General features: G+C 46.6%; 1 protein-coding gene across 1 annotated transcript; it reads right to left on the reverse strand.

Moving 5' to 3' along the window:
* Nucleotides 1-7,883: 7,883 nt before the first annotated feature.
* Nucleotides 7,884-23,075, reverse strand: LOC141148494 (ADP-ribosylhydrolase ARH1-like). Its single transcript, XM_073636014.1, has 8 exons — nucleotides 22,870-23,075; nucleotides 19,312-19,535; nucleotides 16,795-16,893; nucleotides 14,728-14,833; nucleotides 10,225-10,304; nucleotides 9,687-9,870; nucleotides 9,107-9,321; nucleotides 7,884-8,844 (listed from the first exon to the last, which is right to left on the reverse strand). The coding sequence occupies exons 1-8, from the start codon at nucleotides 22,878-22,880 to the stop codon at nucleotides 8,687-8,689; spliced, it is 1,077 nt and encodes a 358-aa protein (XP_073492115.1). The 5' UTR covers nucleotides 22,881-23,075; the 3' UTR covers nucleotides 7,884-8,686.
* Between the last annotated feature and the right edge of the window lie 3,300 nt (nucleotides 23,076-26,375).

A 26,375-nucleotide genomic window follows, 5' to 3' on the forward strand; every position in this document is an offset into this window, starting at 1 on the left:
GGCCCAATTTCCTACAGAAGAAAAAAAAAAAGGCAGCGGGCAGCAGCTGCCAGCTGTTTTCAACATAGATTAGAGTGGCCTAGGGGGCACTCTGCCCCCCCCCCGGCCCAGCCTGCCCCTGACGTCATACATGACACTTCACGGTCTGTGTACAGGAGGGTGGCTGAGTGGATGAAGGTCTGCTGAGCTACGGCCGCCCTTCCCAGTGCCACCCATCATGACAGCACCGGGCCCGCAGGTGGGACAGTGGTGCCCGGTAAACATGGTGAAGGGGGTTGCACATTGTGTCAGTGGTGGAAGTGATAGGCGGCTTCCCAGCCACTTGTAACACTTCCAGATAAAAGGCGACAGTCAGCTTTACTATAGTACACACACTTCGAGCTGCTATAGGGGCTGGGGATTAGGATTTTACTGCCCCCCTATCCTGGTGCCCTGAGGTGGCTGCTTAAGCCACCATATGGTAGTGCTGGCCATAGCCCTAGGGCCACTACAGTTATAGGGCAGTCTTTAGGCTCGGTTCACATGTGATTCGCACCACACTGCAGTGCAAATCACATGTGAAGTCTGTACTATGCGATTTCTGCCATACAGATAGTATTGCTGAATTTGCATCGCATTTGGACCAAGGTCATGCAGGACCCTTTTTTGGTCCACACCAGAATCAGATCGCATGGGTGTTCCCACCCATGCGATCCGATTCACGTCTAAATTGACAGTTTACACAGCAATATGTGAACCGATCTGGGGGTGTCATTAACTTTGTATTGACACTTTCAGCGGTTCGCATAAGGCAGTGTGAACCGAGTCAGGTGCGATGCAGGAACCGGCAGTGGATTCACAGGGTTCTCGCATCGCACCAGTGTGAACCGAGCCTAAGTGTTGGTTCACACTGCAGCGATGTGGGAACCCTGCGAATCCGCTGCGGGTTCCCGCATCGTATGTCTCCCGGTGGCAGTTCACACTGCCTTATGTAAACTGCTTGGAGGGTCAATACAAAGTTAATGACACCCCCCAAATCAGTTTGCATATCGCAGTGTAAACTGCAAATTCGGACAGGAATCAGATCACATGGATGTGAACACCCATGCGTTCCGATTCTGCTGCAGATCAGAAAAGAGGTCCTGTGCGAGTGGTCCGAATGCGATACAAAATCCAGCCATACAATGTGTATAGCTGAAATCGCACAGAAGTCGCATGTGATTTGCACTGCAGTGTGGTACAAATCACATCCGATGCTAAACATTGCTGCAGTGTGAACTAGCACTAAGTCCTAAATCTTCATCTCTAGCAGCTGTGAATAGGGCCTGCGGCACTATTAGGGCCAAAGAATACCAGGGTGGGCAGTTCCTATAGATGGCAGAAGATAATGGCCGACTGGCCTTTTTACCTGACCTGGGGATACAGCAACAATGGTTCCTCTGATCAGGAGTTAGCTCATTCTGGGTTGCCTGTGGCGACTCCGCTGGGTGGTGCCCAGATCTGTATTCTGGAAATAACTTCATGCCTTTCTTCAGAAGTGATGGTGATAGGCAGTGTGGATTTCTCTGTGGTGGTGCAGTGCAGTGGGATTCTCTCTCTCTGATGGTGCAGTGGGATTCTCTCTCTCTCTGATGGTGCAGTGGGATTCTCTCTCTCTCTGATGGTGCAGTGGGATTCTCTCTCTCTGATGGTGCAGTGGGATTCTCTCTCTCTGATGGTGCAGTGGGATTCTCTCTCTCTGATGGTGCAGTGGGATTCTCTCTCTCTCTGATGGTGCAGTGGGATTCTCTCTCTCTGATGGTGCAGTGGGATTCTCTCTCTCTCTGATGGTGCAGTGGGATTCTCTCTCTCTGATGGTGCAGTGGGATTCTCTCTCTCTCTGATGGTGCAGTGGGATTCTCTCTCTCTGATGGTGCAGTGGGATTCTCTCTCTCTGATGGTGCAGTGGGATTCTCTCTCTCTGATGGTGCAGTGGGATTCTCTCTCTCTGATGGTGCAGTGGGATTCTCTCTCTCTGATGGTGCAGTGCAGTGGGATTCTCTCTCTCTGATGGTGCAGTGGGATTCTCTCTCTCTCTGATGGTGCAGTGGGATTCTCTCTCTCTGATGGTGCAGTGGGATTCTCTCTCTCTCTGATGGTGCAGTGGGATTCTCTCTCTCTGATGGTGCAGTGGGATTCTCTCTCTCTCTCTGATGGTGCAGTGGGATTCTCTCTCTCTGATGGTGCAGTGGGATTCTCTCTCTCTGATGGTGCAGTGGGATTCTCTCTCTCTGATGGTGCAGTGGGATTCTCTCTCTCTGATGGTGCAGTGGGATTCTCTCTCTCTGATGGTGCAGTGCAGTGGGATTCTCTCTCTCTGATGGTGCAGTGGGATTCTCTCTCTCTGATGGTGCAGTGCAGTGGGATTCTCTCTCTCTGATGGTGCAGTGGGATTCTCTCTCTCTGATGGTGCAGTGCAGTGGGATTCTCTCTCTCTGATGGTGCAGTGGGATTCTCTCTCTCTGATGGTGCAGTGCAGCGGGATTCTCTCTCTCTGATGGTGCAGTGGGATTCTCTCTCTCTCTCTGATGGAGTTCTGGGTGCACTTCCCCAAAATTCCCCCGGGATTCTGGATCTCTCTCCCTCCTCTTCAGCTGGGCATGCTGGGGGCTGCAGTTTCTTCCTTTAGTTTTGCAATGTCCACCACTCGAGACTACATTTCCCACAATCCTCCTCTCTGTTTCATTTTAGTGTTTTTTCCCCCTTGTCCAATAAGAAGGAGGGGGAAGAAACACGAGTACAGTGGTGAGAGGAGGAGAGGGGGGGGAGAAGAGCCCACAGCGGCTTCTCTCTCTCCACACAGACACAGACAGCTGCTCTGTTTTTCTGCTGCTCTGCTCAACTCTGACAGGAGGAAGGAGGGGGGATGGGCAGGAAGCAGAGAGAGAGGGAATGCCCTCCAGTCTTTTAGCGGTGGCTCGAGCAGGGGGGTGAAGGAGGTCTCCTCGGACCCGCTCCTGTCATTTGCCGGCGGCATATAATCAGGCAAATTCGGCGATGGCGAGGCCCCTATGATGGCGAGGCCTGAGGCGATCGCCTAATTTGCCTAATTGGAGAGCCGCCTCTGCTGTCCTCCTCCCCCCCTGTACACTCGCCTTGTGTGTCCTGTGATAGCACTGCTGTGTCACACCTTTCCCAGAGCCTGCCTTTTGTACTACACAGGAGCTGGGAGGGGGAGGAGTCAGGAAGTCACAGCCTGCAGGCAGCAAGGGACCATGGGATATGTAGTCCTTAGACATGGACATGCGGGAAGCCGCAAAGCATGCTGGGGATCTAGGAAGCTATGGGAAAAGAAGGCACATGGAGGAAAGAGGAGAACGTGCAGGTGAGACAGGCAGAAAATACAGGAGGAGGAGGGGCAGCGATGTAACAGATCAAGTTGGTGGAAGAACTATAAGTCCCAGCAGACACCTAAGAATAGGGATTTCTGGGAGATACAGGGGGTCTCACACTGGCCACATGCTTCTCATTTCTCTGTTCCAGGTGAGGGAAGGTTAGTCAAAGAACAATGAGAATAATTTAGATCCTCAGTGTTGGGGAGACATTTGTAAAATGTAGATGTAAAATTGTGTCCGTTACAGCGGGGTCCGTCCACCAAATAAGATTTCACTTTTTGGGGGTCATCATTGTGCTTTTTTTTTTTTTTAACCACTTCCATACAACCCCTATTCTGGCACTCCTCTGTAAAAATCATAATTTTCTGCTAGAAAATTTACTCAGAACCCCCAAACATGTTTTTTTTTTTTAATCAGAGACCCTAGGAAATAAAATGGCGATCGATGCAACTTTTTATGTCACATGGTATTTGTGCAGCAAAGTTTTTTGGGGGGAAAAAAAACAGCTTCCTGAATTAAAAAATAAACAAAACAGTAAAGTTAGCCCGATTTTTTGGTATAATGTGAAAGACGATGTTACACTGAGTAAATAGATACCTAACATGTCACGCTTTAAAATTGTGCACTTTTGTGGAATGGCGCCAAACTTCGGTACTTAGAAAATCTCCAAAGGCGACGCTTTAACATTTTTTACAGGTTACATGTTTAGAGTTTTGTAATACTGACATATAATCACACACATAGGTTGGACTTGATGGACTTGCGTCTTTTTTCAACCTCACCTACTATGTTAAACAAAAAAAAAAAAAAGAGTTACAAAGGAAGTCTAATGCTAGAATTATTGCTCTCGCTTTAACGCTCGCGGTGATACCTCACATGTGTGGTTTGAACGCCGTTTACATATGTGTATGAGCGACTTACGTATGCGTTTGTTTCTTTTTGAGCACGCGGGAACGGGGGCGCTTTGAATAATTTTTTCTTATTGCTTATTTTACTCTTATTTTTTTATTTTTACACTTTTTCTTTAAATTTTTTTTTTTTTTTGATCACTTTTATTCCCATTACAAAGAATGGAAACACCCCTTGTAATAGGAATAGTGCATGACAGGTCCTCTTTATGGAGAGATGTGTGATCTATAAGACCCCACATCTCTCCTCCAGGCTGGAAAGATCAATAATAAATAAATAAACGATCGCGGCCTTTCCAGCCGAGTCCCCAGCAATGTTTACGTCCGCTGGCCCGGACGTGATGTCATAGTCACATAGTTACATAGTAGGTGAGGTTGAAAAAAGACACAAGTCCATCAAGTCCAACCTATGTGACGTCATAACGTCGCGCCCGGGCCTCCGAAGGTCATAGAGATGACTGGGGACCATTTGAGGAGGCAAATAAGCAGAGCTTCCCGTTATGGGTGGAGCTCCGCTTTAAGGTTGTCTGTAATGAACGTGATATTTATCAGGATGTCTGTAATTCTTCTCAGATTTACTTTGTTTTTTCCTTTGGGCGGGGGTAATAGCGATCTTGTAGGGGAGGCGTTTTGCTATGCCATTTATTCAATGCATTAACCGCTTGACCTCTGGAACGTTTAACCCCTTTTCATGATCCCCACAGCGATATTCAGCACTGCGCTACTTTAACTGGTAAAAGCGCGGTCATGCAACACTGTACCCAAATTACATTTATATTATTTTTTTCTTCGAACAAATAGAGCTTTCTTTTAGGCCGGGTTCACGTATGTGCTGCCGCGGGTTTGTGCCTGGGGACCGCTGCGTGTCTGTTCATCGGTTCAGGTGCGATTCAGGTCCGAATTTTGACCTGTGTGAACTGGCTTCATTCAGAGCCGCTCACACTTACCTGTCATGTGAATTGGATGGGGGGAAACCTCAGGTCGGGTGCATGCTTTGGCCAATCATCACACAGCAATGCTCTGCTATCTCGCAGTGAATTATGGAGCGTTCCGCGGCGCTCGAATTTGCTGCGAACGCCCCATAATTTTCGCTCTTCGGTGAACACGTTCGACCCGAACATCAAGCTCATCCCTAATAAGTCAAAGAACAGCGCAGACAGTGTATTGACCCTTAGCAGCCAATCAGCTTTGTTCTAATGTGAATTTTTGTTTTTTTTTTGTCATTTGCACTGTTAGGCTTGATTCACATCTATGCATGTTGCTTTTGAGCGTTTCTGCAGTGCTCTTTGCGGTGCTTGCCGCGTTTGTGAACATGCGTTTTTTCCACGTTTTGCGTTTTTTTTTACAGTGTTTTTTTTTTATACTGTATATAATATAGTGTTAAAAAAAAAGAAAGGAAAAAAACCGCAAAACACGGTAAAAACACACCAAAAACGCAGTAAAAACGCGGTACTTGCGTTTTGGATGAGAGTCCATTGAATTCTATTACATGCAAAACGCTGCATTTTGCATGAAAAAAAGTCCCCGACCCTTTCCAAAAACGCAGAGGCACAAAAATCCATTTAATATAGTGTTTAAAAAAAAGAAAGAAAAAAAAAAAAACGCAAAACACGGTAAAAACATACCAAAAACGCAGTAAAAACGCGGTACTTGCGTTTTGGATGAGAGTCCATTGAATTCTATTACATGAAAAATGCTGCATTTTGCATGAAAGAAAGTCCCCGACCCTTTCCAAAAACGCAGAGGCACAAAAATGCATTGATGTGAACATGTTCCATAGGAACGCATGTTAAAAAATTCCCATGCATTTCTGCAAAATGCATCAAAAAACGCATTAGTGTGAATAGAGCCTAAGGCTGGATTCAAAATGCAAAAAGCAATAAAAATGCATAGGTGTGAATCCAGCCTAAAAATCTGTGGCTCTCAGCTGCTAAATCTGGTCAGCATGGGCCAATCACCCCATTGTACAACTTCTATAAATCTGACTAAGGCTCCATTCACACTAGTGCGTTTTTTGATGCATTTTGCATTTTGCAGAAATGCATGGGAATTTTTTAACATGGGTTCCTATGGAACATGTTCACATCAATGCCTTTTTGTACCTCTGCATTTTTGGAAAGAGTCAGGGACTTTTTTTCATGCAAAATGCAGCGTTTTGCATGTAATAGAATTCAATGGACCAGCATCAAAAACGCAAGTGCAGAGTTTTTGCAGCGTTGTTGATGCATTTTTGGTGTTTTTTTTTTTTTAACTGTATACAGTCTAAAAAAAACTGTAAAGAAAAAAAAAACGCAAAACGCCGCAAAAACGCTGTAAAAATGCTACAAAAACGCTGCTCAAAAACGTGGCAAGCATCACAAAAAAAACTCCAAAAACGCTCAAAAGCAACATGCATAGATGTGAATCGAGCCTTATAGTGTACAAATCACGGAATGCTCTTCCCGACTTGCATTGTGTGTGTGCCACTAATAAACCGTTTTGTAGCAATTCATGTTCTATTTGGAAACCAAAACCCGTCCTCTGATTCCAGTGAGAAGATCTGTCATCTGTGCATCATCGCTATGACCTGGACATCTAAAAGGTTGTAAAGTTCCTTTTATTTCTACAAAGGAAAATAAATCAGGAGATTTTACAGAATAAAAGTAATACTGTGCTTAGCTACAATGTGTGTTATAACCTGTTCCTTCTCATCTTAAATAATGTATTGCACCCCTATACAGAGCCTTGGGTTTACTAATTATCTCCCGCTGTGGCTCTCTGATCCTTAAATACTCCTTGACAATTGACATCTGTACAGTATAGCAAACCTGAACAAACCAATCCAGGGCAAAGCAACAGGTTCTCTTTAAATTAGTCACAAAGGCCACATATGACAATCAGCCCAATGGGACCTCCTGCACTGATTTGTCAGTCTCTTGAGTCAATATATAAAAATTGCTATGTAGATACCTTTTATCTATGGTTGCATGACTGCTGACCCTTTGGCTAATCTTTCTTTCTCTCTGGGTGGTGGTTTTGGACTTTCAGGGGCTAATGTTGAGGAAGGAAGTGATCTACTGCAGGAACAGTATTGCAATAGACTTGCGTCCCTCGGCTGTAGGGGTTGGCCTTTACTGTCGGAGCTTGTGCACATGTGCATCAAAAGAAACAGACATGAATGGGCAGCACACAACGAAGGAGTCTCTAATCTTTCCAAACAAAGGGCCAGTTTATTGTCCTTCAGACTTTAGGAGGGCCAGACTTTGTCTAGTGGGAGTGGATGTAACCAACGCCCCATCATTGGTATCAATGGGAGGAATAGGGCCCCTTCGCTGGTGGTTGTGGGAGGAAGGGTGCCAAATCGCCATTGTCAGTGGGAGAAATAATCCCATCGTTGGTATCTGTGGAAGGAAGAATGCTCCATCACTGGTGTCAGTGGCATAATGCCCCAAGGGCCAGATAAGGGCAAGCAAAGGGCCACGGTTTGGAGACTACCAGGGTAGTATATTACTTTTAATGAACATTAATTACAGCAATGGCCATGTTTCACCTCCTTTCTTATCCCTTTTAAATTACCTGTTGATCCTGCCATTTTCCAGTTGTGCTTTAGACTTTTGGTGAAGGGCCGACAACACTTTCTGGCTGCCACTGAAATGGTGTCTGCATTGTCGGCCCTTCACCAAAAGTCTAAACCACAACTGGAAACTGGCAGGATCAACAGGTAATTTCAAAGGGATATGAAAGGAGGTGAAACGTGGCCATTGCTGTAATTAATGTTCATCAAAGGGATATAAAAGAAAGTGAATATTTGCTTTTGTCTGGAGAAACACTTTAATGCCTCCCTCTTAGTGGCACAAACTCGCCTATCATTCAGTCCCTCACTGTTCTTTTCACCTGACATGAGGTAAGAAAATACTTCTACATCTGGGAAGCATTGGACTCAATCACTTTCCACTCATGGGAGAGTGCTTGTGATTGGCGCAATCCTGTCACATGTGGGGGAACAGACCATACTTAGGCCTGTGTAAGCTTCAACTAGATCAACTCAGAGCTTTCACATTCCGGGAAAAGAAGATGAATATGCGTTGCTTCGCATTATCCATGGTCATTACGAGTAGTCTTGTCCTTCCTGTTGGATTTTATATTATGGAGACATGGGACAAGATTCAGAACACCCAAAACTTCACAATGAGTAGAAACAGAAGATTAAATTATGGTGGGGAGTCTCCACAAGATAGAAGAACCCCGTGGGTGACCCAACCTACTAGACTTCAGCCATCACTGGAGTGTCCCATTTGGGTGGGCTGATGATTTAATAACAGATTAGTCTATAAATTGGTGTTTAATTGGATTGACATTGATCTAGGCCATCGTAAGGCTGAGGTCAGGCCTCTATCAGGATAGGCATCAATGGGCTATCTTGAGAGATGAGCGGCTCCTCCACGCTCAGTGTCCAGGCCAGGCCAGCTTGTGCAGTGATCTAGCTGCGTTTTCCAGTCGTTCTCTGTACTCCAGCTCACTGTAATTCCCCTTCGGTACCCCAGGCAGTCCATACAGAGCCCCCCAGCAACAGCCGGCAATCACACCTGTGGAGTCACTGTCACCTGAAAGTGCAAGCAATTAAAAAACAACGTCAAAACATGAGAGTACACCGAATAGTGTGTCCACGAATAACTATGAATGCTTTCCCACCCGCCCCGGCATCCCTTTAAAAAGGGCTCAGGGTCGTGAGGGATCGGCGATCATGTGACCACAAACTCATGCACCAAAAACCAAAGTCTTCAAAAACATACCAATAATTATCATTTCTAAGCAGGAAGCAGAGGCTGCTTATGTATTTTTGATAATAGGATTGGATTGGCTCACCTCCATGGAACATAGAGCGGCTACATAGCTCCTCCCATGAGTCCCCTGCCCCCAGCAGAGCATCGTATGCGATTATTGGAGCATCATGGCCACTCCTCCCCGCCCAGTCATCCAAACACCAGCGAGCATACTCCTTGTCCCTCTCTTCAGGACCGTACAGAGGTGGAAACACAGCTGGTCCAGTACCCTGAGATAGACCTCTCTCTGACAGGTACCTAATGAGGAAACAACAAGTGTGATAACCGCACTGCAATGACATCATCAATTAAATAAATAAAATGCGTGCAGATCTAATGCTTTGCCCAATGACCATTTTAATAGAATTAAAAAAAAGAGTGCCAATAACATACTCACAAATTGCCATGGGCAAGGAAGCGTAGAATGCACAAGGGGCTTCAAATGCAGGAAGGTCAGGATATGGGAGCCATACACCAAGACCCAGACAGCACATGATCCACACTCCCTTATCTCTCCCATCTGACCACCACCAGCATCATGCACACTCCCTCACTTCTAGCATTATCTGCATTCCCTTACCTCGCCCAGCTGACTACCACAAGCATCATTTACACTCCCTTACCTCTCCCAGCTTTCTCGGAAGTAATCCCACACTTCCACGTGGCACTCAACATCCTTCCCTGTGGAGCGGATATACTCCAGAGCCACGGGAAGAGCCTCTAACAAACGCAACCCCCATAATTTCAGGGGCACCCTCTGTACCGCCAGAGCTGTAAAGAGGGCCGATGCCAGAGATCCAAGGTACCCTGCAAGAGAAAATAGAGAGACAAGGATCAATATATATAAATATACCAGAGTATCTATCTGTGGATGGGGTGAATGAACTGGGTGGCCATTGCAAAATATCCATATTCTGTCTAGAGGTGTTTGAGTGCAGTGCCCTAAAATTTACCCTCTTATAGGCCACATCTAAAATGTAGGAAATCCACCAAAATTGACCATGTGACACCACCGAAAGTGTATTATAAATACAAAATCTGTACAAGTGCAGAAAGTATAAATACAATTTATATTTTTTATAGTGATAGACTGTTATATTTTATGGTACATGATAACTGAAGACACAACTGCCGCCATCTTGATCCTGAAACATGACCAACCTGTGGGGTGGTTGTGAGTCATTTGTCCGCTCTCCACACTGATAGCAACCAGGAGAGGCAGCTCTGATGGTCGGGGAAATCTGGGAAAAGAATATACTCCAAATAAAAATGTATACCGGTATATATATATATATATATATATATATATTATATATATATATATATATATATAGATAGATAGATAGATAGATAGATAGATAGATAGATAGATAGATAGATAGATAGATAGATAGATAGATAGATAGATAGATAGAGAGAGAGAGAGAGAGAGAGAGAGCATTGGTGTAACATCAGAGAAACATTTTCAAGTGGTGCTGGGACTTCCAGTACTTATTTGTTAGGAGTGATGGAGATACACAAATTCAATCATCGCTCCAGTTTGACTGCTCACATAATACAAGGATCCCCCTCCAGTGTAAAAATACAACAGGAGCACCAAGCCAAAGGGAGAGTCCAAAAATGCTTTAATAGTTCTTTAGCAACTTCACAAGGACAGCCAACCTGTCCCGGCAGTCACAAAAATTAAAGGTTTTGAAAACTTTGATGGATTTAGGAAAACTATTTATTACATCTACATCATTCTCTACCCTCTTAAGGTTCCTATCTCACATGCCTATATTCTAATGCCCTGTACACGCGATGTTGTTTTCCGACAACAAATGTTGGATGTGAGTTTGTTGGCTGAAAGTCTGACTGTGTGTATGCTCCATCGAACATTTGTTGTCGGACTTTCCACCAACTAATGTTGGCTAGCAGGTTCTCAAATTTTCCGCCAACAAAACTTACACAAGTCCGATGCACAAAAGTTCACGCATGCTCGGAATCAAGCAGAAGGAGCCGCACTGGCTATTGAACTTCCTTTTTCTCGGCTCGTCGTACGTCTTGTACGTCACCATGTTCCCACGTTCGTAATTGTTGGCCAACATTTGTGTGACCGTGTGTATGCCAGACAAGTTGGAGCCAACAACCATCAAAAAAAATTCCACTGTTTTGTTGTCCGAAAGTCCAATCGTGTGTACGGGGCATAATACTGGGGCCAACTTGGACAGGAGCCATTTACCCTACCAGCATGCCTTTAGGAGTGTGGGAGGAAATCAAAGTACCCGGAGGAAATCTATGCAAGCACAGGGAGAAAGTGCACACCCTATGCAGATAATGTCCTGATTCAAACCAGGAACCCTCCAGCGTTAACAGCCCTGAACAGAATTAGAATGCATCTAAATACAGTAAAGACTTTGTTGGTCAAGCTTGTTCATGCAACTTCCTAAACCTTTAAGCCCTGATAAGGGGGCGATTTTGGGGCCACCAAAATGCGTTGACTTTCTCTGCAATGTTGCTAAAGAACATTTTTAACATTTTATACTGCATACATCACTCCTACACAAACTTATTGCCCTGGAAAAATTCTGCAAAGTACATTGAGGGTCATATAAAAATTGGTGGAAAGTGTTGAATGCCTATAGCAACTGAATCATAGCTGCTCTGTATGAAAGCAGAGCTAAGCTAAATCAAGATCCCAGAATATTATCCCACCATGTGTAACCTAATCTGCAAAACCACCCCCCTTACACCTACCTTACAGTGATTCCTAGCCTACTTTGGACCCAGTGCCCAGGTGTGCCGAAGGGTGGGATTTGTGTGCAGGACATGCTGCTGATTGGTTGTTGAGGTAAAGGAAACCAAGGAGTTGCACTGCAATGCAACCCTCCTCCACCTCGAAAATGGAGCCCCTAGCTCCAAACAATATTATTAGTAGGTTGGAAATAGAGATCTAAACATTTCTGTTGTGGCTGTAGTGACCCTACCTTACACTGGAGCACCCCTAACTAAATTTAGTGTTGTTTGCAACTATTCTGTTTCTAGCCTCAGCTCTGTTTACTGTATATTTTCTGTGTTCACTAGGTTTCCCCTAGGCTTAGGGCATCAATTATTTTTGCCTGCTGCTGTTGAGTGGTCTCCAGTAGTTGATATGAGAAGTAACAATATAGGAGTTGTGAGTATTTATTTATCTCAGCCAATCACTTAGGAGTTTTTTTAAGTGATGTGAGCTGAACGTAGGAGGATAGATATTTGGAACAACCTTCTGTTAAGGTTTGTCTTGCCTGTTGAGATTCTGCCTGGTGAGGAGGGTCCTTCCCTCCTGGCCTTTTGTGTAGTGAGGATTCTAGTTTGAGGGTCTCTTCTGAGGGGGGCTTGGCCCCAGCCAAGGGCCTTTGCCAAGACTCAAGGAATAAATGCTGGTCTGTGCTGAGGCCTAAGGAACTCAAGTTGCTTTGATGGGAGATGCCCATCCATAGGGAGCATTTGCTACAAGAAACAGTAAGGTCGAATCCTAGAGGGAGCATCTCCAGAAGAATACGGAAGGTGGCTATTCATAGGGACCATGAAGAAGAGAGGAGGTGGCTACCCAGAGGGAGCATTTCTAGAAAAAGAAGGTGACTATTCATAGGGACCTTCTGTAGAAGATGAGGAAAGGTGGATACCCTGAGGGAGCATTTCTAGAAGAGGGAAAGTGGCTACCCAGAGGGAGCATCTCGAGAAGAGGGAAGGTGGCTACCCCGAGGGAGCAGCTCTAGAGGAAGAGGGAAGGTGGCTACCCCGAGGGAGCAGCTCTAGAAGAAGAGGGAAGGTGGCTACCCCGAGGGAGCAGCTCTAGAAGAAGAGGGAAGGTGGCTACCCTGAGGGAGAATCTCTAGAAGAAGAAGGAAAGTGGCTACTCAGAGGGACCATCTTCAGAAGAGTCTGCTTTGCTGGAGTGTGTCCAAGAAAGTTTAGGAGAAGCTTCTGCCAGATGGACTTGGCATGGGGACCTCATCACTCAACATTTAATACAGCGACTGCTGTCTTGTATGGGGTCACTGCAACCAAACTGTTTGCTTCTGCTCAAAAGAGCCAATTACTAAAGGGAGGCTGCTACTAAAGAAATTAGAGCCACTATAAATTTTGCTGTTGCTAAAAAGGTCCGGGATATATTTTTGCTATATTTGGATATTCTGCGCCCAAACTTTCCTTCACAAGTTTATTGATCAACTAAATCAGGGGTCTCCAAACTTTCAAAAAACAAAGGGCCAGTTTACTGTCCCTCAGACTTTCGGAGGGCCAGACTGTGGCCATTGGAAGTAGAAAAGGTCCCAACATCTATGGGAAAAAACTAATGCCCCAACTTGTCACTGGGAGGAATTGTGCCCCATCATTGGTGTTATTGGACGCCATGGTTGGTATCATTGGGAGAAATTGTGTCCCATTGTTGGTGTCATTGGGAGAAATTGTGTCCCATTGTTGGTGTCATTGGGAGAAATTGTGCCCCATTGTTGGTGTCATTGGGAGAAATTGTGCCCCATTGTTGGTGTCATTGGGAGAAATTGTGTCCCATCATTGGTGTCATTGGGAGAAATTGTGTCCCATTGTTATTATTATTATTATTCATGATTTATATAGCGCCAACAGTTTAGGCAGCACTTTACAATGTAGAGGGGGGGGCAGCACAATTACAGTACAATACAGAAGGGACAGGACACCAATGACAATGACACCATTGTTGGTGTCATTGGGAGAAATTGTGCCCCGTCATTGGTGTCAGTGGATGATATATTGCCTCAAGGGCCCCTAGGCCATAGTTTGGAGGCCACTAAACTAAACGATAGAAAAGACTGAAGTAGCTGATGCCCAACTATTTCTTTTCTCCACTTCAAGCCAAAGATCCACCCTGAGATTCCCAGAACGCTATCCTAACATGCTGCTCGGGGGTCATCCTGCACTGCCCAGGGGTAGGGGGTGCTACACAGCTATAGAATAAAATTAAAGTGGAGCTTTCAATATTAACTAGTGCAGCTATGTGTTCAATAATAAAAATTGTATTTCAAATGTAACTAGAATAGGAGCATGAATCTGCACTAGGAGTCAATCAGGCTCTTTTGCATGCACATATTCTCACAAGGGGGGACAGAAGGATGAGCAGAGTGATGGCCTCATCAGTGTGATATTGTTCCCTTAGTGTCCAATTAGCAGGCAGCGGGTGTGTTCCTGACTTCGTACTGGCTGTGCTGTGTGGCAGGGGTGAATGGATCACAAAACAGGCTGCACAGAATTCCAAATCCTTTGGCTGGTAAAACACTGTATGTATTTCAAAGCTGCTTGTAGTAGGAGAAGATAGTGCTCAATTCAGTGTCCCAATAAATACTAATAAGGAGTGTGAACGTATCGGTGTTCAGGCTCCAAGTGTTCCCCGATCACTTGTACCAAAAGCAGATAAATGTAAGGAGCTGGCAACTTGAAACATACGTGTTCAAATCTTTATTCGCTACGCTAAGGTGATGACAGATAAAAGCAGCTTACGTGCTTCGGCCAATGATCTTCGTCATTTCAAAGCTGCTTGACTTGCGGATGTTACCTATGACCGCCACTGGTGCTTTGAGATATACAGACTAATCAAGATATGGTCATTTGTGACCATTTATAAGAGTTTGTTACCATTAACATCACGTAACACAGTATTAATACTACCTGAGTCCTATACACATGGCTCTCATCGCTGCTCCACATCCGGTCGCGGAAGGGTTAAATGGGATGCGGTATCCTCCAGGTTCCCCGGGACGCAACTGAGAGGTCCCTGAAAAAGTATACAAGTGTTAAAAGGATCAGTCCACCAAAAATGTTTTTTTTTTTATTGTTTCAAAGATACTGGAGAGTTAAACCACATGAAAGTCTCTTCTATCCTGAGGGACTCTTGGTGAGGTCCCTGTGTTGAGTTCTCCCAAGTCTGCATACCTGCTGTGCCCATAATGAGGTGTTCCCACCATCCTTGTGCTGAGTTCCCAGGTCTGTACACCTGCTGCGCCAATTATGAGGGGTTCCCACCATCCCTGTGCCGAGTTCCCGGGTCTGTACACCCGCTGTGCCCATTATGAGGTGTTCCCACCATCCCTGTGCTGAGTTCCTAGGTCTATACACCAGCTATGCCAATTATGAGGTGTTCCCACCATCCCTGTGCTGAGTTCCCAGGTCTGTACACCCTTTATGAGGAGTTCCCACCATCCTTGTGCCGAGTTCCTGGGTCTGTACACCTGCTGTGCCCATAATGAGGTGTTCTCACCATCCCTGTGCTGAGTTCCTCGGTCTGTACACCTGGTGTACCCTTTATGAGGAGTTCCCACCATCCTTGTGCTGAGTTCCTGGGCCTGTACACCTGCTGTGCCCATAATGAAGGGCTCCCACCATCCCTGCTGGATTTTCTACAATTTTATATTGAGAATGAGGAGGAACTGGAACACAAAGTGACCCAGAACATCCCAAAAACTTACAGGAGGACAGGAGTGAAATTGTAAAATATGACCGGCAGAGCTCACTGTTGGGCTTAATCGGCCCCTGGCTTCATTTATGCTCCATCACTAACCCCTTAAGACAATGGAGTGAAGTTGGAAGATGCAGATAATTTTAATATATATATATATATATATATATATATATATATATATATATATATATATATATATATATATATAAAAATTGTCCGCATCTTCCAACTTCACTCCATTGTATATATACTTCACTATATATATATATATATATATATATATATATATATATATATACACATACATACATACACACACACACACACACGCCACACATATTTGTTGTGCCACTGTCCATTTTAAGCAATACAAAACAAAAGCTTGATAAAAAAAAAAAATAGTCTGTGAGTGAACAAACAAAACCTAATAGCACAGGCTCCACCCTAATGCGTTTAGTCATACAAGACGTTTTCAAGGGGCTGGTTCGGTTTTAAGATATTTATTATGTAGCTATGTTTTTTTTTTTTTAATAGAGACATCCCTTTTCACCCATGTGAGAAGTTTCATACAGATGGTTTTCTTCTTTGTAGTATTCATCACTTCCTTTTTAGTGAGTTGTATAATTTAAGATGATGGAGGCTAGATCTGGTATGGCCATGGTGGCACTGTCCGAACGTCAGCCAACATGTATATTTGTTTTACAAGTTTTGTATTTTGAAGAAACTGGCTTTTTCTCTAGTATAAAGAAAATTTGAACTTTTTCTAGTCATACTAGCTCTGATCAAATATTTATCACTACTTTAGAGTCCTCAAATTCTAATATTGGATTCCTGCCTACTGAAATGAATAGATGTATCACAATGTGTGCTGCAATGCCAATTGTATTGATTGTGAACACACATTATACCGTGCGTTATGCGCTTACATGCCTTATGACGCAACATCGTGTAGCATGGCGCTCGTTGACGCACGTCAATGAGTTTCAATCGATTTCAATAGAAAATGCATCAAGCTAAAAGGGGTGAACCCAGCCTGATGATTATATGATCTGGTGAAAGTTGTACTTTGCTAGGGGTTAAAAAAAATAAATAAATAAAAAATTTGGGTTCCAATATAATACAACGCTGAGATCCTGTGCCGTAGATCAGGCATATTTGGCACCTTATGCATGATTTGCCAGTGCGGGACATGTTGCATTTTGCGTAAGGCTTCAATCTACAGGACCAGATGGAGGTTTTCTGGGAGTCGGAGGCTCGGCCGGGAGGTGACAACTTACCCAGAATACTGGTGGGTCCAGGCTTCCTCCCCTCCATATCGGACATGGCAGACACGTATCTCTTAGCGAGCTCATGATACAAGTCCTCATCCAGCTTCCCTGCAATAAGCATTTTTGAAAAAAGGAGACTGTGAATCGCAGCATCATTCATACATGAATACGGTCTCTAGTGGTGGATTCGTTCTGCTCAACCTGCAGCCTGGAATTACTACTCGCAGCATGCCATCTAGTGCCCAGCTCCAGCCAAAAACCAACCAAACCTCCCCAGCAGGGACACAGCAATAAAAAAACCTAACCCTTTCCCAATCTATCTAAAGCTAAAAAAAAAAAAGCCTTGAGAACTTCTCCTGTGCTGCTTCCTACTCTGGAACTCCTTTCCCCATAACACCACCACTCCCCACCTTCCAAGTTAAACGGACCATAACACTCTTTGTTATTTTATCAACAAATACTCATCCCACCATAGGATATCCTATCTTCTACTGCTTCTGTTCTACAACTACTCTAACCAAACACCCTGTTGTATCTCTCCCTTCTATTTTTAGTGTTGTTTCACACTTGCTGTAATGCTGGGTGCACACAGGGGGGGCGAGGATGGTGCACAGAGAGGGTGATCGGTGTAGGGGGGACGGTGGGGTGCACACAGGAGGGAAGATGATGGTGCACAGAGAGGGTGATCGGTGCAGGGGGGAGGGTGGGGTGCACACAGGGGGAAGAGAATGGTGCACAGAGAGGGTGATCGGTGCAGGGGGGAGGGTGGGCTGCACACAGGGAGGCGAGGATGGTGTACAGAGAGGGTGATCAGTGCAGGTGGGAGGGTAGGGTGCACACAGTGGGAAGAGAATGGTGCACAGAGAGGGTGATCGGTGCAGGGGGAGAGGGTGGGGTGCACACAGGGGAAGAGAATGGTGCACAGAGAGGGTGATAGGTGGAGAGGGTGGGGTGCACACAGGGGGAAGAGAATGGTGCACAGAGAGGGTAATCGGTGCAGGGGGGACGGTGGGGTGCACACAGGGGGAAGAGAATGGTGCACAGAGATGGTGATCGGTGTAGGGGGAGGGTGGGGTGCACACAGGGGGAAGAGAATGGTGCACAGAGAGGATGATCGGTGCAGGGGGGAGGGTGGGGTGCACACAGGGGGAAGAGAATGGTGCACAGAGAGGGTAATCGGTGCAGAAGGGAAGGTGGGGTGCACACAGGGGGAAGAGAATGGTGCACAGAGAGGGTGATCGGTGTAGGGGGGAGGGTGGGGTGCACACAGGGGGGAAAAGGATGGTGCACAGAGAGGGTGATCGGTGCAGGGGGGAGGGTGGGGTGCACACAGGGGGGTGAGGATGGTGCACAGAGAGGGTGATCGGTGCAGGGGAGGGGTTGGGGTGCACACAGGGGGGCGAGAATGGTGCACAGAGAGGGTGATCGGTGTAGGGAAGAGGGTGGGGTGCACACAGGGGGAAGAGAATGGTGCACAGAGAGGGTAATCGGTGCAGGGGGGAAGGTGGGGTGCACACAGGGGGAAGAGAATGGTGCACAGAGAGGGTAATCGGTGCAGGGGGGACGGTGGGGTGCACACAGGGGTAAGAGAATGGTGCACAGAGAGGGTGATCGGTGTAGGGGGAGGGTAGGGTGCACACAGGGGGAAGAGAATGGTGCACAGAGAGGGTGATCGGTGCAGGAGGAGAGGGTGGGGTGCACACAGGGGGAAGACAATGGTGCACAGAGAGGGTAATCGGTGCAGGGGGGAAGGTGGGGTGCACACAGGGGGAAGAGAATGGTGCACAGAGAGGGTGATCGGTGCAGGGGGGAAGGTGGGGTGCACACAGGGGGAAGAGAATGGTGCACAGAGAGGGTGATCGGTGCAGGGGGGAAGGTGGGGTGCACACAGGGGGAAGACAATGGTGCACAGAGAGGGTAATCGGTGCAGGGGGGAGGGTGGGGTGCACACAGGGGGGAAAAAGGATGGTGCACAGAGAGGGTGATCGGTGCAGGGGGGAGGGTGGGGTGCACACAGGGGGGAAGAGGATGGTGCACAGAGAGGGTGATCGGTGCAGGGGGGAGGGTGGGGTGCACACAGGGGGGTGAGGATGGTGCACAGAGAGGGTGATCGGTGCAGGGGAGGGGTTGGGGTGCACACAGGGGGGCGAGGATGGTGCACCGAGAGGATGATCGGTGCAGGGGGGAGGGTGGGGTGCACACAGGGGGGCGAGGATGGTGCACAGAGAGGATAATCAGTGCAGGGGGGATCAATTAAAGGAATCAATATCCTGTGCGTCTTTCTTTTCAGCAGCTAAAAGCTGGCGGGAGGGAGTGGAGAAGAAGCCGGATGTCAGCAGTTGTAGGAAGAGACATACAGGTGATTGGTTCCTGAATTTGCTCCCTACTGAACCAATGCCCCCCACTCCTGCCCACATCTGATTCCTCCTGGGCCCCCCTGCTGGCCAGGGCCCTGTGCAGGAGGACAGGGGCAACCCCCTTTTCAGCGGCTCAGCATGTATCTGAATAATACAATCCTTCCCCCACCTGTGGCCAGGCTCTCGGCGGTTGCTAGGTGGAGCACGGTGTCATCGCTGACCGGCCAGTCCGGTAGAGACGCGGTTATTTTCAGAAGCCCCCCCAGTTCTGTCAGCTCCCTGTGGATTTGGGCTCCGGATTTGCAGTATTCCCACAGCTGGTTCCTGTAGCCCAGAGCGTCCCCTGCGGCACTCAGCAGCATGGCCGACACGTACAAGTCGCAGGACGGTGCGCTGGAACACACAAAGCACGTCAGGTTTAGAATTATACAACTTTGGGAGGGCTGGGCCATAAAATTTGGGCTTTCAAGGAAAACCTGCCAATAAAAGCTGCACATAGGCCGGTGTTCTCATTTATAGAGGAAGAATTAACCACTTCCCATCCGGGCCAATTCTGGCACTCCGCTCCTACATGTAAAAATCATCATTTTTTTTTTCTAGAAAATTACTCAGAACCCCCAAACATTATATAGGTTTTTTTTTTTAGCAGAGACTCTAGGGAATAAAATGGCGATCGTTGCAACTTTTTTCGTAACACGGTATTTGCGCAGCGATTTTTCAAACACGTTTTTTTTAAACTTTCATGAAAAAAAAACAACAGAAAAAAAAAGACGATAAAGTTAGCCAAATTTTTTGTTTAATGTGAAAGATGATGTTACGCCGAGTAAATAGATACTCAACATGTCAAAGTCCAGGAGGTCATGTGATGTACCTTGGGTGGGAAGTGGTTAAAGTTTAATCTGCTCATATGTCGCCTTCCCTGACCCCCTCCCCACCAATCAACATGCTAATGAATTTTTTTATTTAAATAGAAATTAAAATTAAAAGTAACCTTTCCATTTTTATTGCATACCTCATTTCAGACCCAGTGATGTCATCTGACTGACAAGTGATATCAGAGACGAGGTCGTTTTTTTTGCTTTTTTCAGAAATTCGGAATTCGGAAAACCGACAATTCGGATTTTCAAATTTCCGAATTTCGAATTTCCGAATTTTCGAATTTCCGAATTTTCAAATTCAGAATTTCCGAATTCGGAAATTCGAAAAATTCGAAAATTTGCATACCTCATTTCATCCAGTGATGTCATCTGACTGACGAGTGATATCAGAGACGAGGTCTCTGTGCTTCTCTACGCAATGCAGGCAGATAATAGACATGTGCACTGACAAAAAATGTGTTCGTTTTTGTTTTATTCATTTTTTTTTTTTTTTTTCGGAAAATTTGAAATTTTGGAATTCAGAAATTGGGAAAATCGAAAATTCAAATTTTCGAATTTCCAAATTTTCGAATTTTTTCGAATTTCCGAATTCTGAATTTTGAATCTTGAATCTTGAATCTTGAATTTTGAATCTTGAATTCCGAATTTTGAATCTTGAATTTTGAACTTTGAATTTCCGAATTTCAGAATTCAAAATTCCAAAATTCGAAATTAACAAATTTGTCAAAATTCGTTAAAAAGCGAATTGGGAACTAAACGAATTGCACGTGTCTAGCAGATTATGGCTGGTGGGAGGGGCCGGAAAAGAGTGCTGTACATAGCTTCCTGATAACATCACAGCACCCTGTATACAGAAGCAAAGATTGCAGTGATTATGTAGCCAAGCCAGGTGAGTGAATGCAGAATGAGGGTTTCTGAAATGAAATGTTCTTCAAACTCATTCGCTGAGCTGATATCAGATAGATCAATCAATGATTACCAATGATTTGTAGCTAGAAATTTAATTGCTAGAGTAACGGGCAACAGTGATCGGGAATTCCTTGGCCGCTGTTCATTGGCGGTCTGCAGCAGTGCCGGGACAAGGTCACCTAGAGCCCGGGGCAAACATGCCAAACGGTGCCCCCCCCCTCAAGATTTATGACCAATATGTGTCAGCAAAATTCCCCCCACAAAAAACACTGAGCACTAATCTGCATGCTTGCGCTCTAAGCATAAATCCCCTCTCCTCCCAGTATAAATCCGCCCCCCTGCTGAAATCCCCCCTCTCAGCACAAATGATTGCACCACCCCATCCCCCAAATCCAAATCTCCCCCCCAGCTTAAATGCCCCCCCCCCTCCAAAAACAACAACACACTGCCAGGTGTTGTTTCACCTTAATGCATAGGATGCAAACACAAAGGTTTACAACCCCTTTAATGCAGATAAGACACCAAGTTTAATTACCACCTTAATCAGCCACAGAACCCGTGTAATTAATATGTGCTCGGTTTCCCTCCTAGAACATAGCCCCTGCAGCCCCTCAAATTTCCCCTTTGAATACAAATCCCCCCCCCCCCCCATCTCCTTGTGGCACCTCAAATCTCACATGATACCACAGTGCCCAGGGCAGCCGCCCCTCCTGCCCACCCACATTGCCCAGGGCGGCTGCCCCCTCCTGCCCACCCACAGTGCCCAGGGCGGCCACCCCTCCTGCTCACCCACAGTGCCCAGGGCGACCGCCCCTCTTGCTCACCCACAATGTCCAGGGTGGCCACCCCTCCTGCCCACCCACAGTGCTCAGGACGGCCACCCCTTCTGCTCACCCACATTGCCCAGGGCGGCCGCCCCTCCTGCCCACCCACAGTGCTCAGGACGGCCACCCCTTCTGCTCACCCACATTGCCCAGGGCAGCCGCCCCTCCTGCCCACCCACAGTGCTCAGGACGGCCACCCCTTCTGCTCACCCACATTGCCCAGGGCGGCCGCCCCTCCTGCCCACCCACAGTGCTCAGGACGGCCACCCCTTCTGCTCACCCACATTGCCCAGGGCGGCCGCCCCTCCTGCCCACCCACAGTGCTCAGGACGGCCGCCCCTTCTGCTCACCCACAGTTCCCAGGGCGGCCGCCCCTCCTGCTCACCCACAATGCCCAGGGCGGCCGCCCCTCCTGCTCACCCAAAGTGCCCAGGGAGGCCGCCCCCTCCTGCCCACCTCTTGTCCCAGCCCTGGTCTGCAGTGACAGCTTCCCAGCAGTAAAGCTCAGGCAGGTTCAGACTAGGATCTATACATGTCTGCACTCATCACTACTGGGGAGTAGGGATGACCTCAAGCATGTTTGGATACAAGTCCGCACCCGCCTGACCTATGCCGCCAGGGAAAGCTGTCAAAGCCGACAGCCAATCATAGGCAGCCTTGCATACGTTCGGCTATGGAGCGAAGAAGGCCTCCTCCTCCTAGGATTGGCTGTTGGCTTTGACAGCTTTCACAGACATTCCTGAACTGGTCCCCACTGGTGAGTTGTCACCTGGAGCTCCCGGTGGTGGTTCTTTCTTCACAAGGACTGTGAGCCCCGGCTGCAATATCACATAGAAGGAGTCACATATCTTTTTTCCTAGTGCTGCAATCTACATTGTGATTCAAGTAGAACTACTTATACCATTCTTTTAGCAAGCCGCTTTTCTTGCAGAGAGATATTTATGGTATTAAAAAAAAACTTTTTTTTGTTTTTTTTTTTATATTTTTGCCTACGGCCACATTACCCTGAAAGCACCCGATCTCGTCTACAAAAAAAGTTTTGCCTTTAGTTACACTTTAACCCGTGCGTCCAGCTCAGCGCTATCTATATATATATATCATATGGTTCTCACTTACTTGGCGTCCATGGCGGGTTTTCTGGATGGAGGAATGAAGAACAGTTCTGTCGTTTTCTTCTCTGTAAACTTCCCTCTACTCCATGATTTCCTCTCTAAATGATAGTCCTCCTCTCCCCTCCCCCTCCTGTGGGATTTGGTTCCGGGGTCTCCTCTCTATAAGGTCAGCACTGGGAGTTTCTATATCAGGAGCCAATCTGGGCCCCCAGCCAGCAAACAACCACCGCCATGGATCAAAGTTCACCAATCAGAGAACACACAAGAGCTGCTGAGTCTAATCCATTCACCAACATGAGCCATTGTTATACTCAATGCAGAGTCCGGGGCCGAGGAATGAAAAGATACTTTGTATTTATAAATAAAAGAATATAATAATAATAATAATGAAGATAGGTCTGTGCTCAGATCCAGATACTTCACATATAACATATGGGACGCTGCAGGGGTGTGACCACATGGTAACCCTATAGCAGGGATATGCAATTAGCGGACCTCCAGCTGTTGCAGAACTACAAGTCCCATGAGGCATAGCGAGACTCCCAGAGGCAGAGACATGATGGGACTTGTAGTTTTGCAACAGCTGGAGGTCCGCTAACTGCATATCCCTGCCCTATAGATTCTGAATGAACCCTTTATATGATATATTTCTAGCAATGGTTTGCATCAAACAGGAATCCGTGGTTCGCATCGCATATTATGCGACATTTGATTGTTTTGATGCAATTCGCCAACTTAGACCTATGCATATTGTAATATCTGCAAAGCCAGGATCCCTGATTTTCTGCAAATGTTGTGTGAAGGGTGTGACTTTACACTGTACATACTTCTCATCCGTGGCGGCCCGTGTAAATCGTGGTTGCACGGGCGCTGCTCCCCCTCCCATCCATGCGCCCCGCCCCTTTAGAAAGCCGGATGCATGGATTCCTATGGCGGGGGGCGGCAGGGGTTGGTACTTTTTGAAGCACCTGATTAGAGCCAGAGGCTCTAATAGGCTTCAAATTAGGGTGGGCTCGGGGCGCAGAGAGTGCGCCCTGATCCCACCCAATTGTGTGACAATAAGCAAATTAATTTTCGCTATTTTTCACACTAACCTTCCTCCCCGCCAATCAGGAGGCAGGGCGTCAGACCTGTTTCCTGATTGGCCTAAGCGTCAGGCCAGGAGACATGCTGGAGCGGAAGTGGCTGCCGCTCTGGTGCACTTGGAGCTGCTGCACGAGGGGGTTGAGGGTGCTACCAGAGCCGCGAGCCCTCCGAGAGTGGGGGGGGGTTGGTGGGCACAGTGGCTGCATATGATGGGCACAGTGACTGTATTTGGTGGGCACAATGGCTGCACATGATGTGCACAATGACTGTATTTGGTGGGCACAGTGGCTGCAAATGATGGACACAGGGGCTGCATTTGCTGGCACAGTGGCTACATTTGATGGGCACAGTGAGGCTGCATTTGATGGGCACAGTGAGGCTGCAATTGATGTTTTTTTTTTAAAGTATTTTTCAGAATTTTTCAGTTTGTTGGCGCCCCCCCAAAAATTTTGAGCACAGGCCGCCACCGCTTCTCATTCATCCCACTGTCTGCGGGATTGTCCCGGGATGTGAAAAAAATCCAGGGGCCTGATGACCCATCCCATGTCTAGGCTTGACACCTAATGCCTTTAAACCCAAACACATATGAATTATACAGGTTCTGAGGCTGATTTAATGCAGATAAGGCACCAAGTGAGTTTAATTACCACCTTAATCAGCCACAGAACCCGTGTAATTAATTTGTGTTCGGGTTTAAAGGGATGAGGTGGCAACCCTACCCATGTCTCCACCATTTTACTAGTATCTGTAAAAAGCCAGACCTCTGTCCAGTGCTGCACCCATTCCCCTTCCACTGACGCCATGGCATTTTTTTTTTTTTTGCCTCATGCTGACCCCAGGGTGTTTTTGCTCCCTGCTGACCCTGGGGCATTTTTGACTTCCACTGATGTTGGGTTGCTTTTGCCTTACACTGATGCTGGGGCATTTTTGCTACCTGCTGACCCTGGGGCACTCTTGCCTCCTGCTGGAGCATTTAGCTTTCTGCTCACCATGGGGAATTTTTGCCTCCATCAAAGCCCATGATGTTTTTGCCTCCTGCTGACCCCAGGGCGTTTTTGCCCCTGGCTAACCCTAGGGTGTTTTTGCCTCCATTAGACCCTGTGATGTTTTTGCCTCCTGCTGACCCCAGGGTGTTTTTGCCTCTGGCAGACCCTGTGATGTGTTTTTGCCTCCCGCTGACCCTGTAATCTTTTTGCCTTCTGCTGACCCGAGAGCAGTTTTTCCTACTGTTGATGCCAGGGTATTTTTGCCTCCTGCTGACCTCATGATGTTTTTGCCTGCGGAAGACCCCGGGGTGTTTTTGCCTGCGGAAGACCCCGGGCTGTTTTTGCCTGCGGAAGACCCCGGGCTGTTTTTGCCTGCGGAAGACCCCGGGGTGTTTTTGCCTGCAGAAGACCCCGGGGTGTTTTTGCCTGCAGAAGACCCCGGGGTGTTTTTGCCTCCGGAAGTCTCCGTGATATTTTTGCCTCCTGCAGACCCTGTGATGTTTTTGTCTCCCACTGACCCCAGGGTGTTTTTGCCTCCAGAAGACACTGGGTGTTTTTGCCTCTGGAAGACCCCGGGGTGTTTTTGCTTCCAGAAGACCCCGGGGTGTTTTTGCTTCCAGAAGACCCCGGGGTGTTTGCCTCTGGCAGAGCCCAGGGTGTTTTTAGCGTGTTGTATAATGTCATGGTTCAAGGGCGCCAAATGTGCCTGTCCATTCTAATTATTTGCCCTCCTTAGTCCTGTCCCAGAGCTACTTACTTATTAGTCCTCTTGCACACGATACTCCTGTTTGAGCATCTACTTTTTCAGAAGTTTTTTTTTTTTCTCTATATTTGCGTGCATTTTCACGCGTATGTGTTTGCGCAATTTCCGCAAATTCACGTGCATGCGTGAAAACTTATTCTCACGCTTTTGTTCTGCTCAATATGTGAATGGGCATTTGCACGCATGAGGAGTAAATTATTGACCAAAAATGCAGATTTTTCAAAAAAAATTTTTTTTTTCTACTGAAGAATGCACGACACTTGTATGCATAGGCACATTACAATTAATGGGCTGTATTTTAGCTCAGTAAAAAAAGCTACAGTGTGCAAGAGGCCTTATATCGAAAATAAAATAAGAAATACGTTTTTATCTACCTTCAATCACATTGCTGACTGCATATTGTACTTGTTGTCTAAATACTGAAATTTGCACGTAAAACTGTCATTTTGTAACTTTTGGAAATGCCGGTAAAAACTTGACTGTGCCAGTAAATTTTGGATGTTTTGTCAGTAAATTTCAATCTGGTAAGTTGGCAACACTAGTAGAGGAGATCTTTGCTATGATTTTTTTTTTTCTCTTCTTACGGTTTGCCTGGTGCTCTATACAGTAACCACTTAAGCTCCGGAAGGTTTTACCCCATTCATGACCAGACTATTTCTTGCTATTCAACAATGC

The sequence above is a fragment of the Aquarana catesbeiana genome, linkage group LG06 (genome assembly GCF_042186555.1).
Source record: "Aquarana catesbeiana isolate 2022-GZ linkage group LG06, ASM4218655v1, whole genome shotgun sequence".
Lineage (NCBI taxonomy): Eukaryota > Metazoa > Chordata > Amphibia > Anura > Ranidae > Aquarana > Aquarana catesbeiana.

Coding starts and splice junctions, on each gene's coding strand:
- LOC141148494 (XM_073636014.1), bottom strand. Junction 10,305..14,727: donor GCCATGTGTATAGGACTCAG/GTAGTATTAATA, acceptor TTCTTTTCCCAG/ATTTCCCCGACCATCAGAGC. Junction 8,845..9,106: donor CCGCTCTATGTTCCATGGAG/GTGAGCCAATCC, acceptor TTGCACTTTCAG/GTGACAGTGACTCCACAGGT.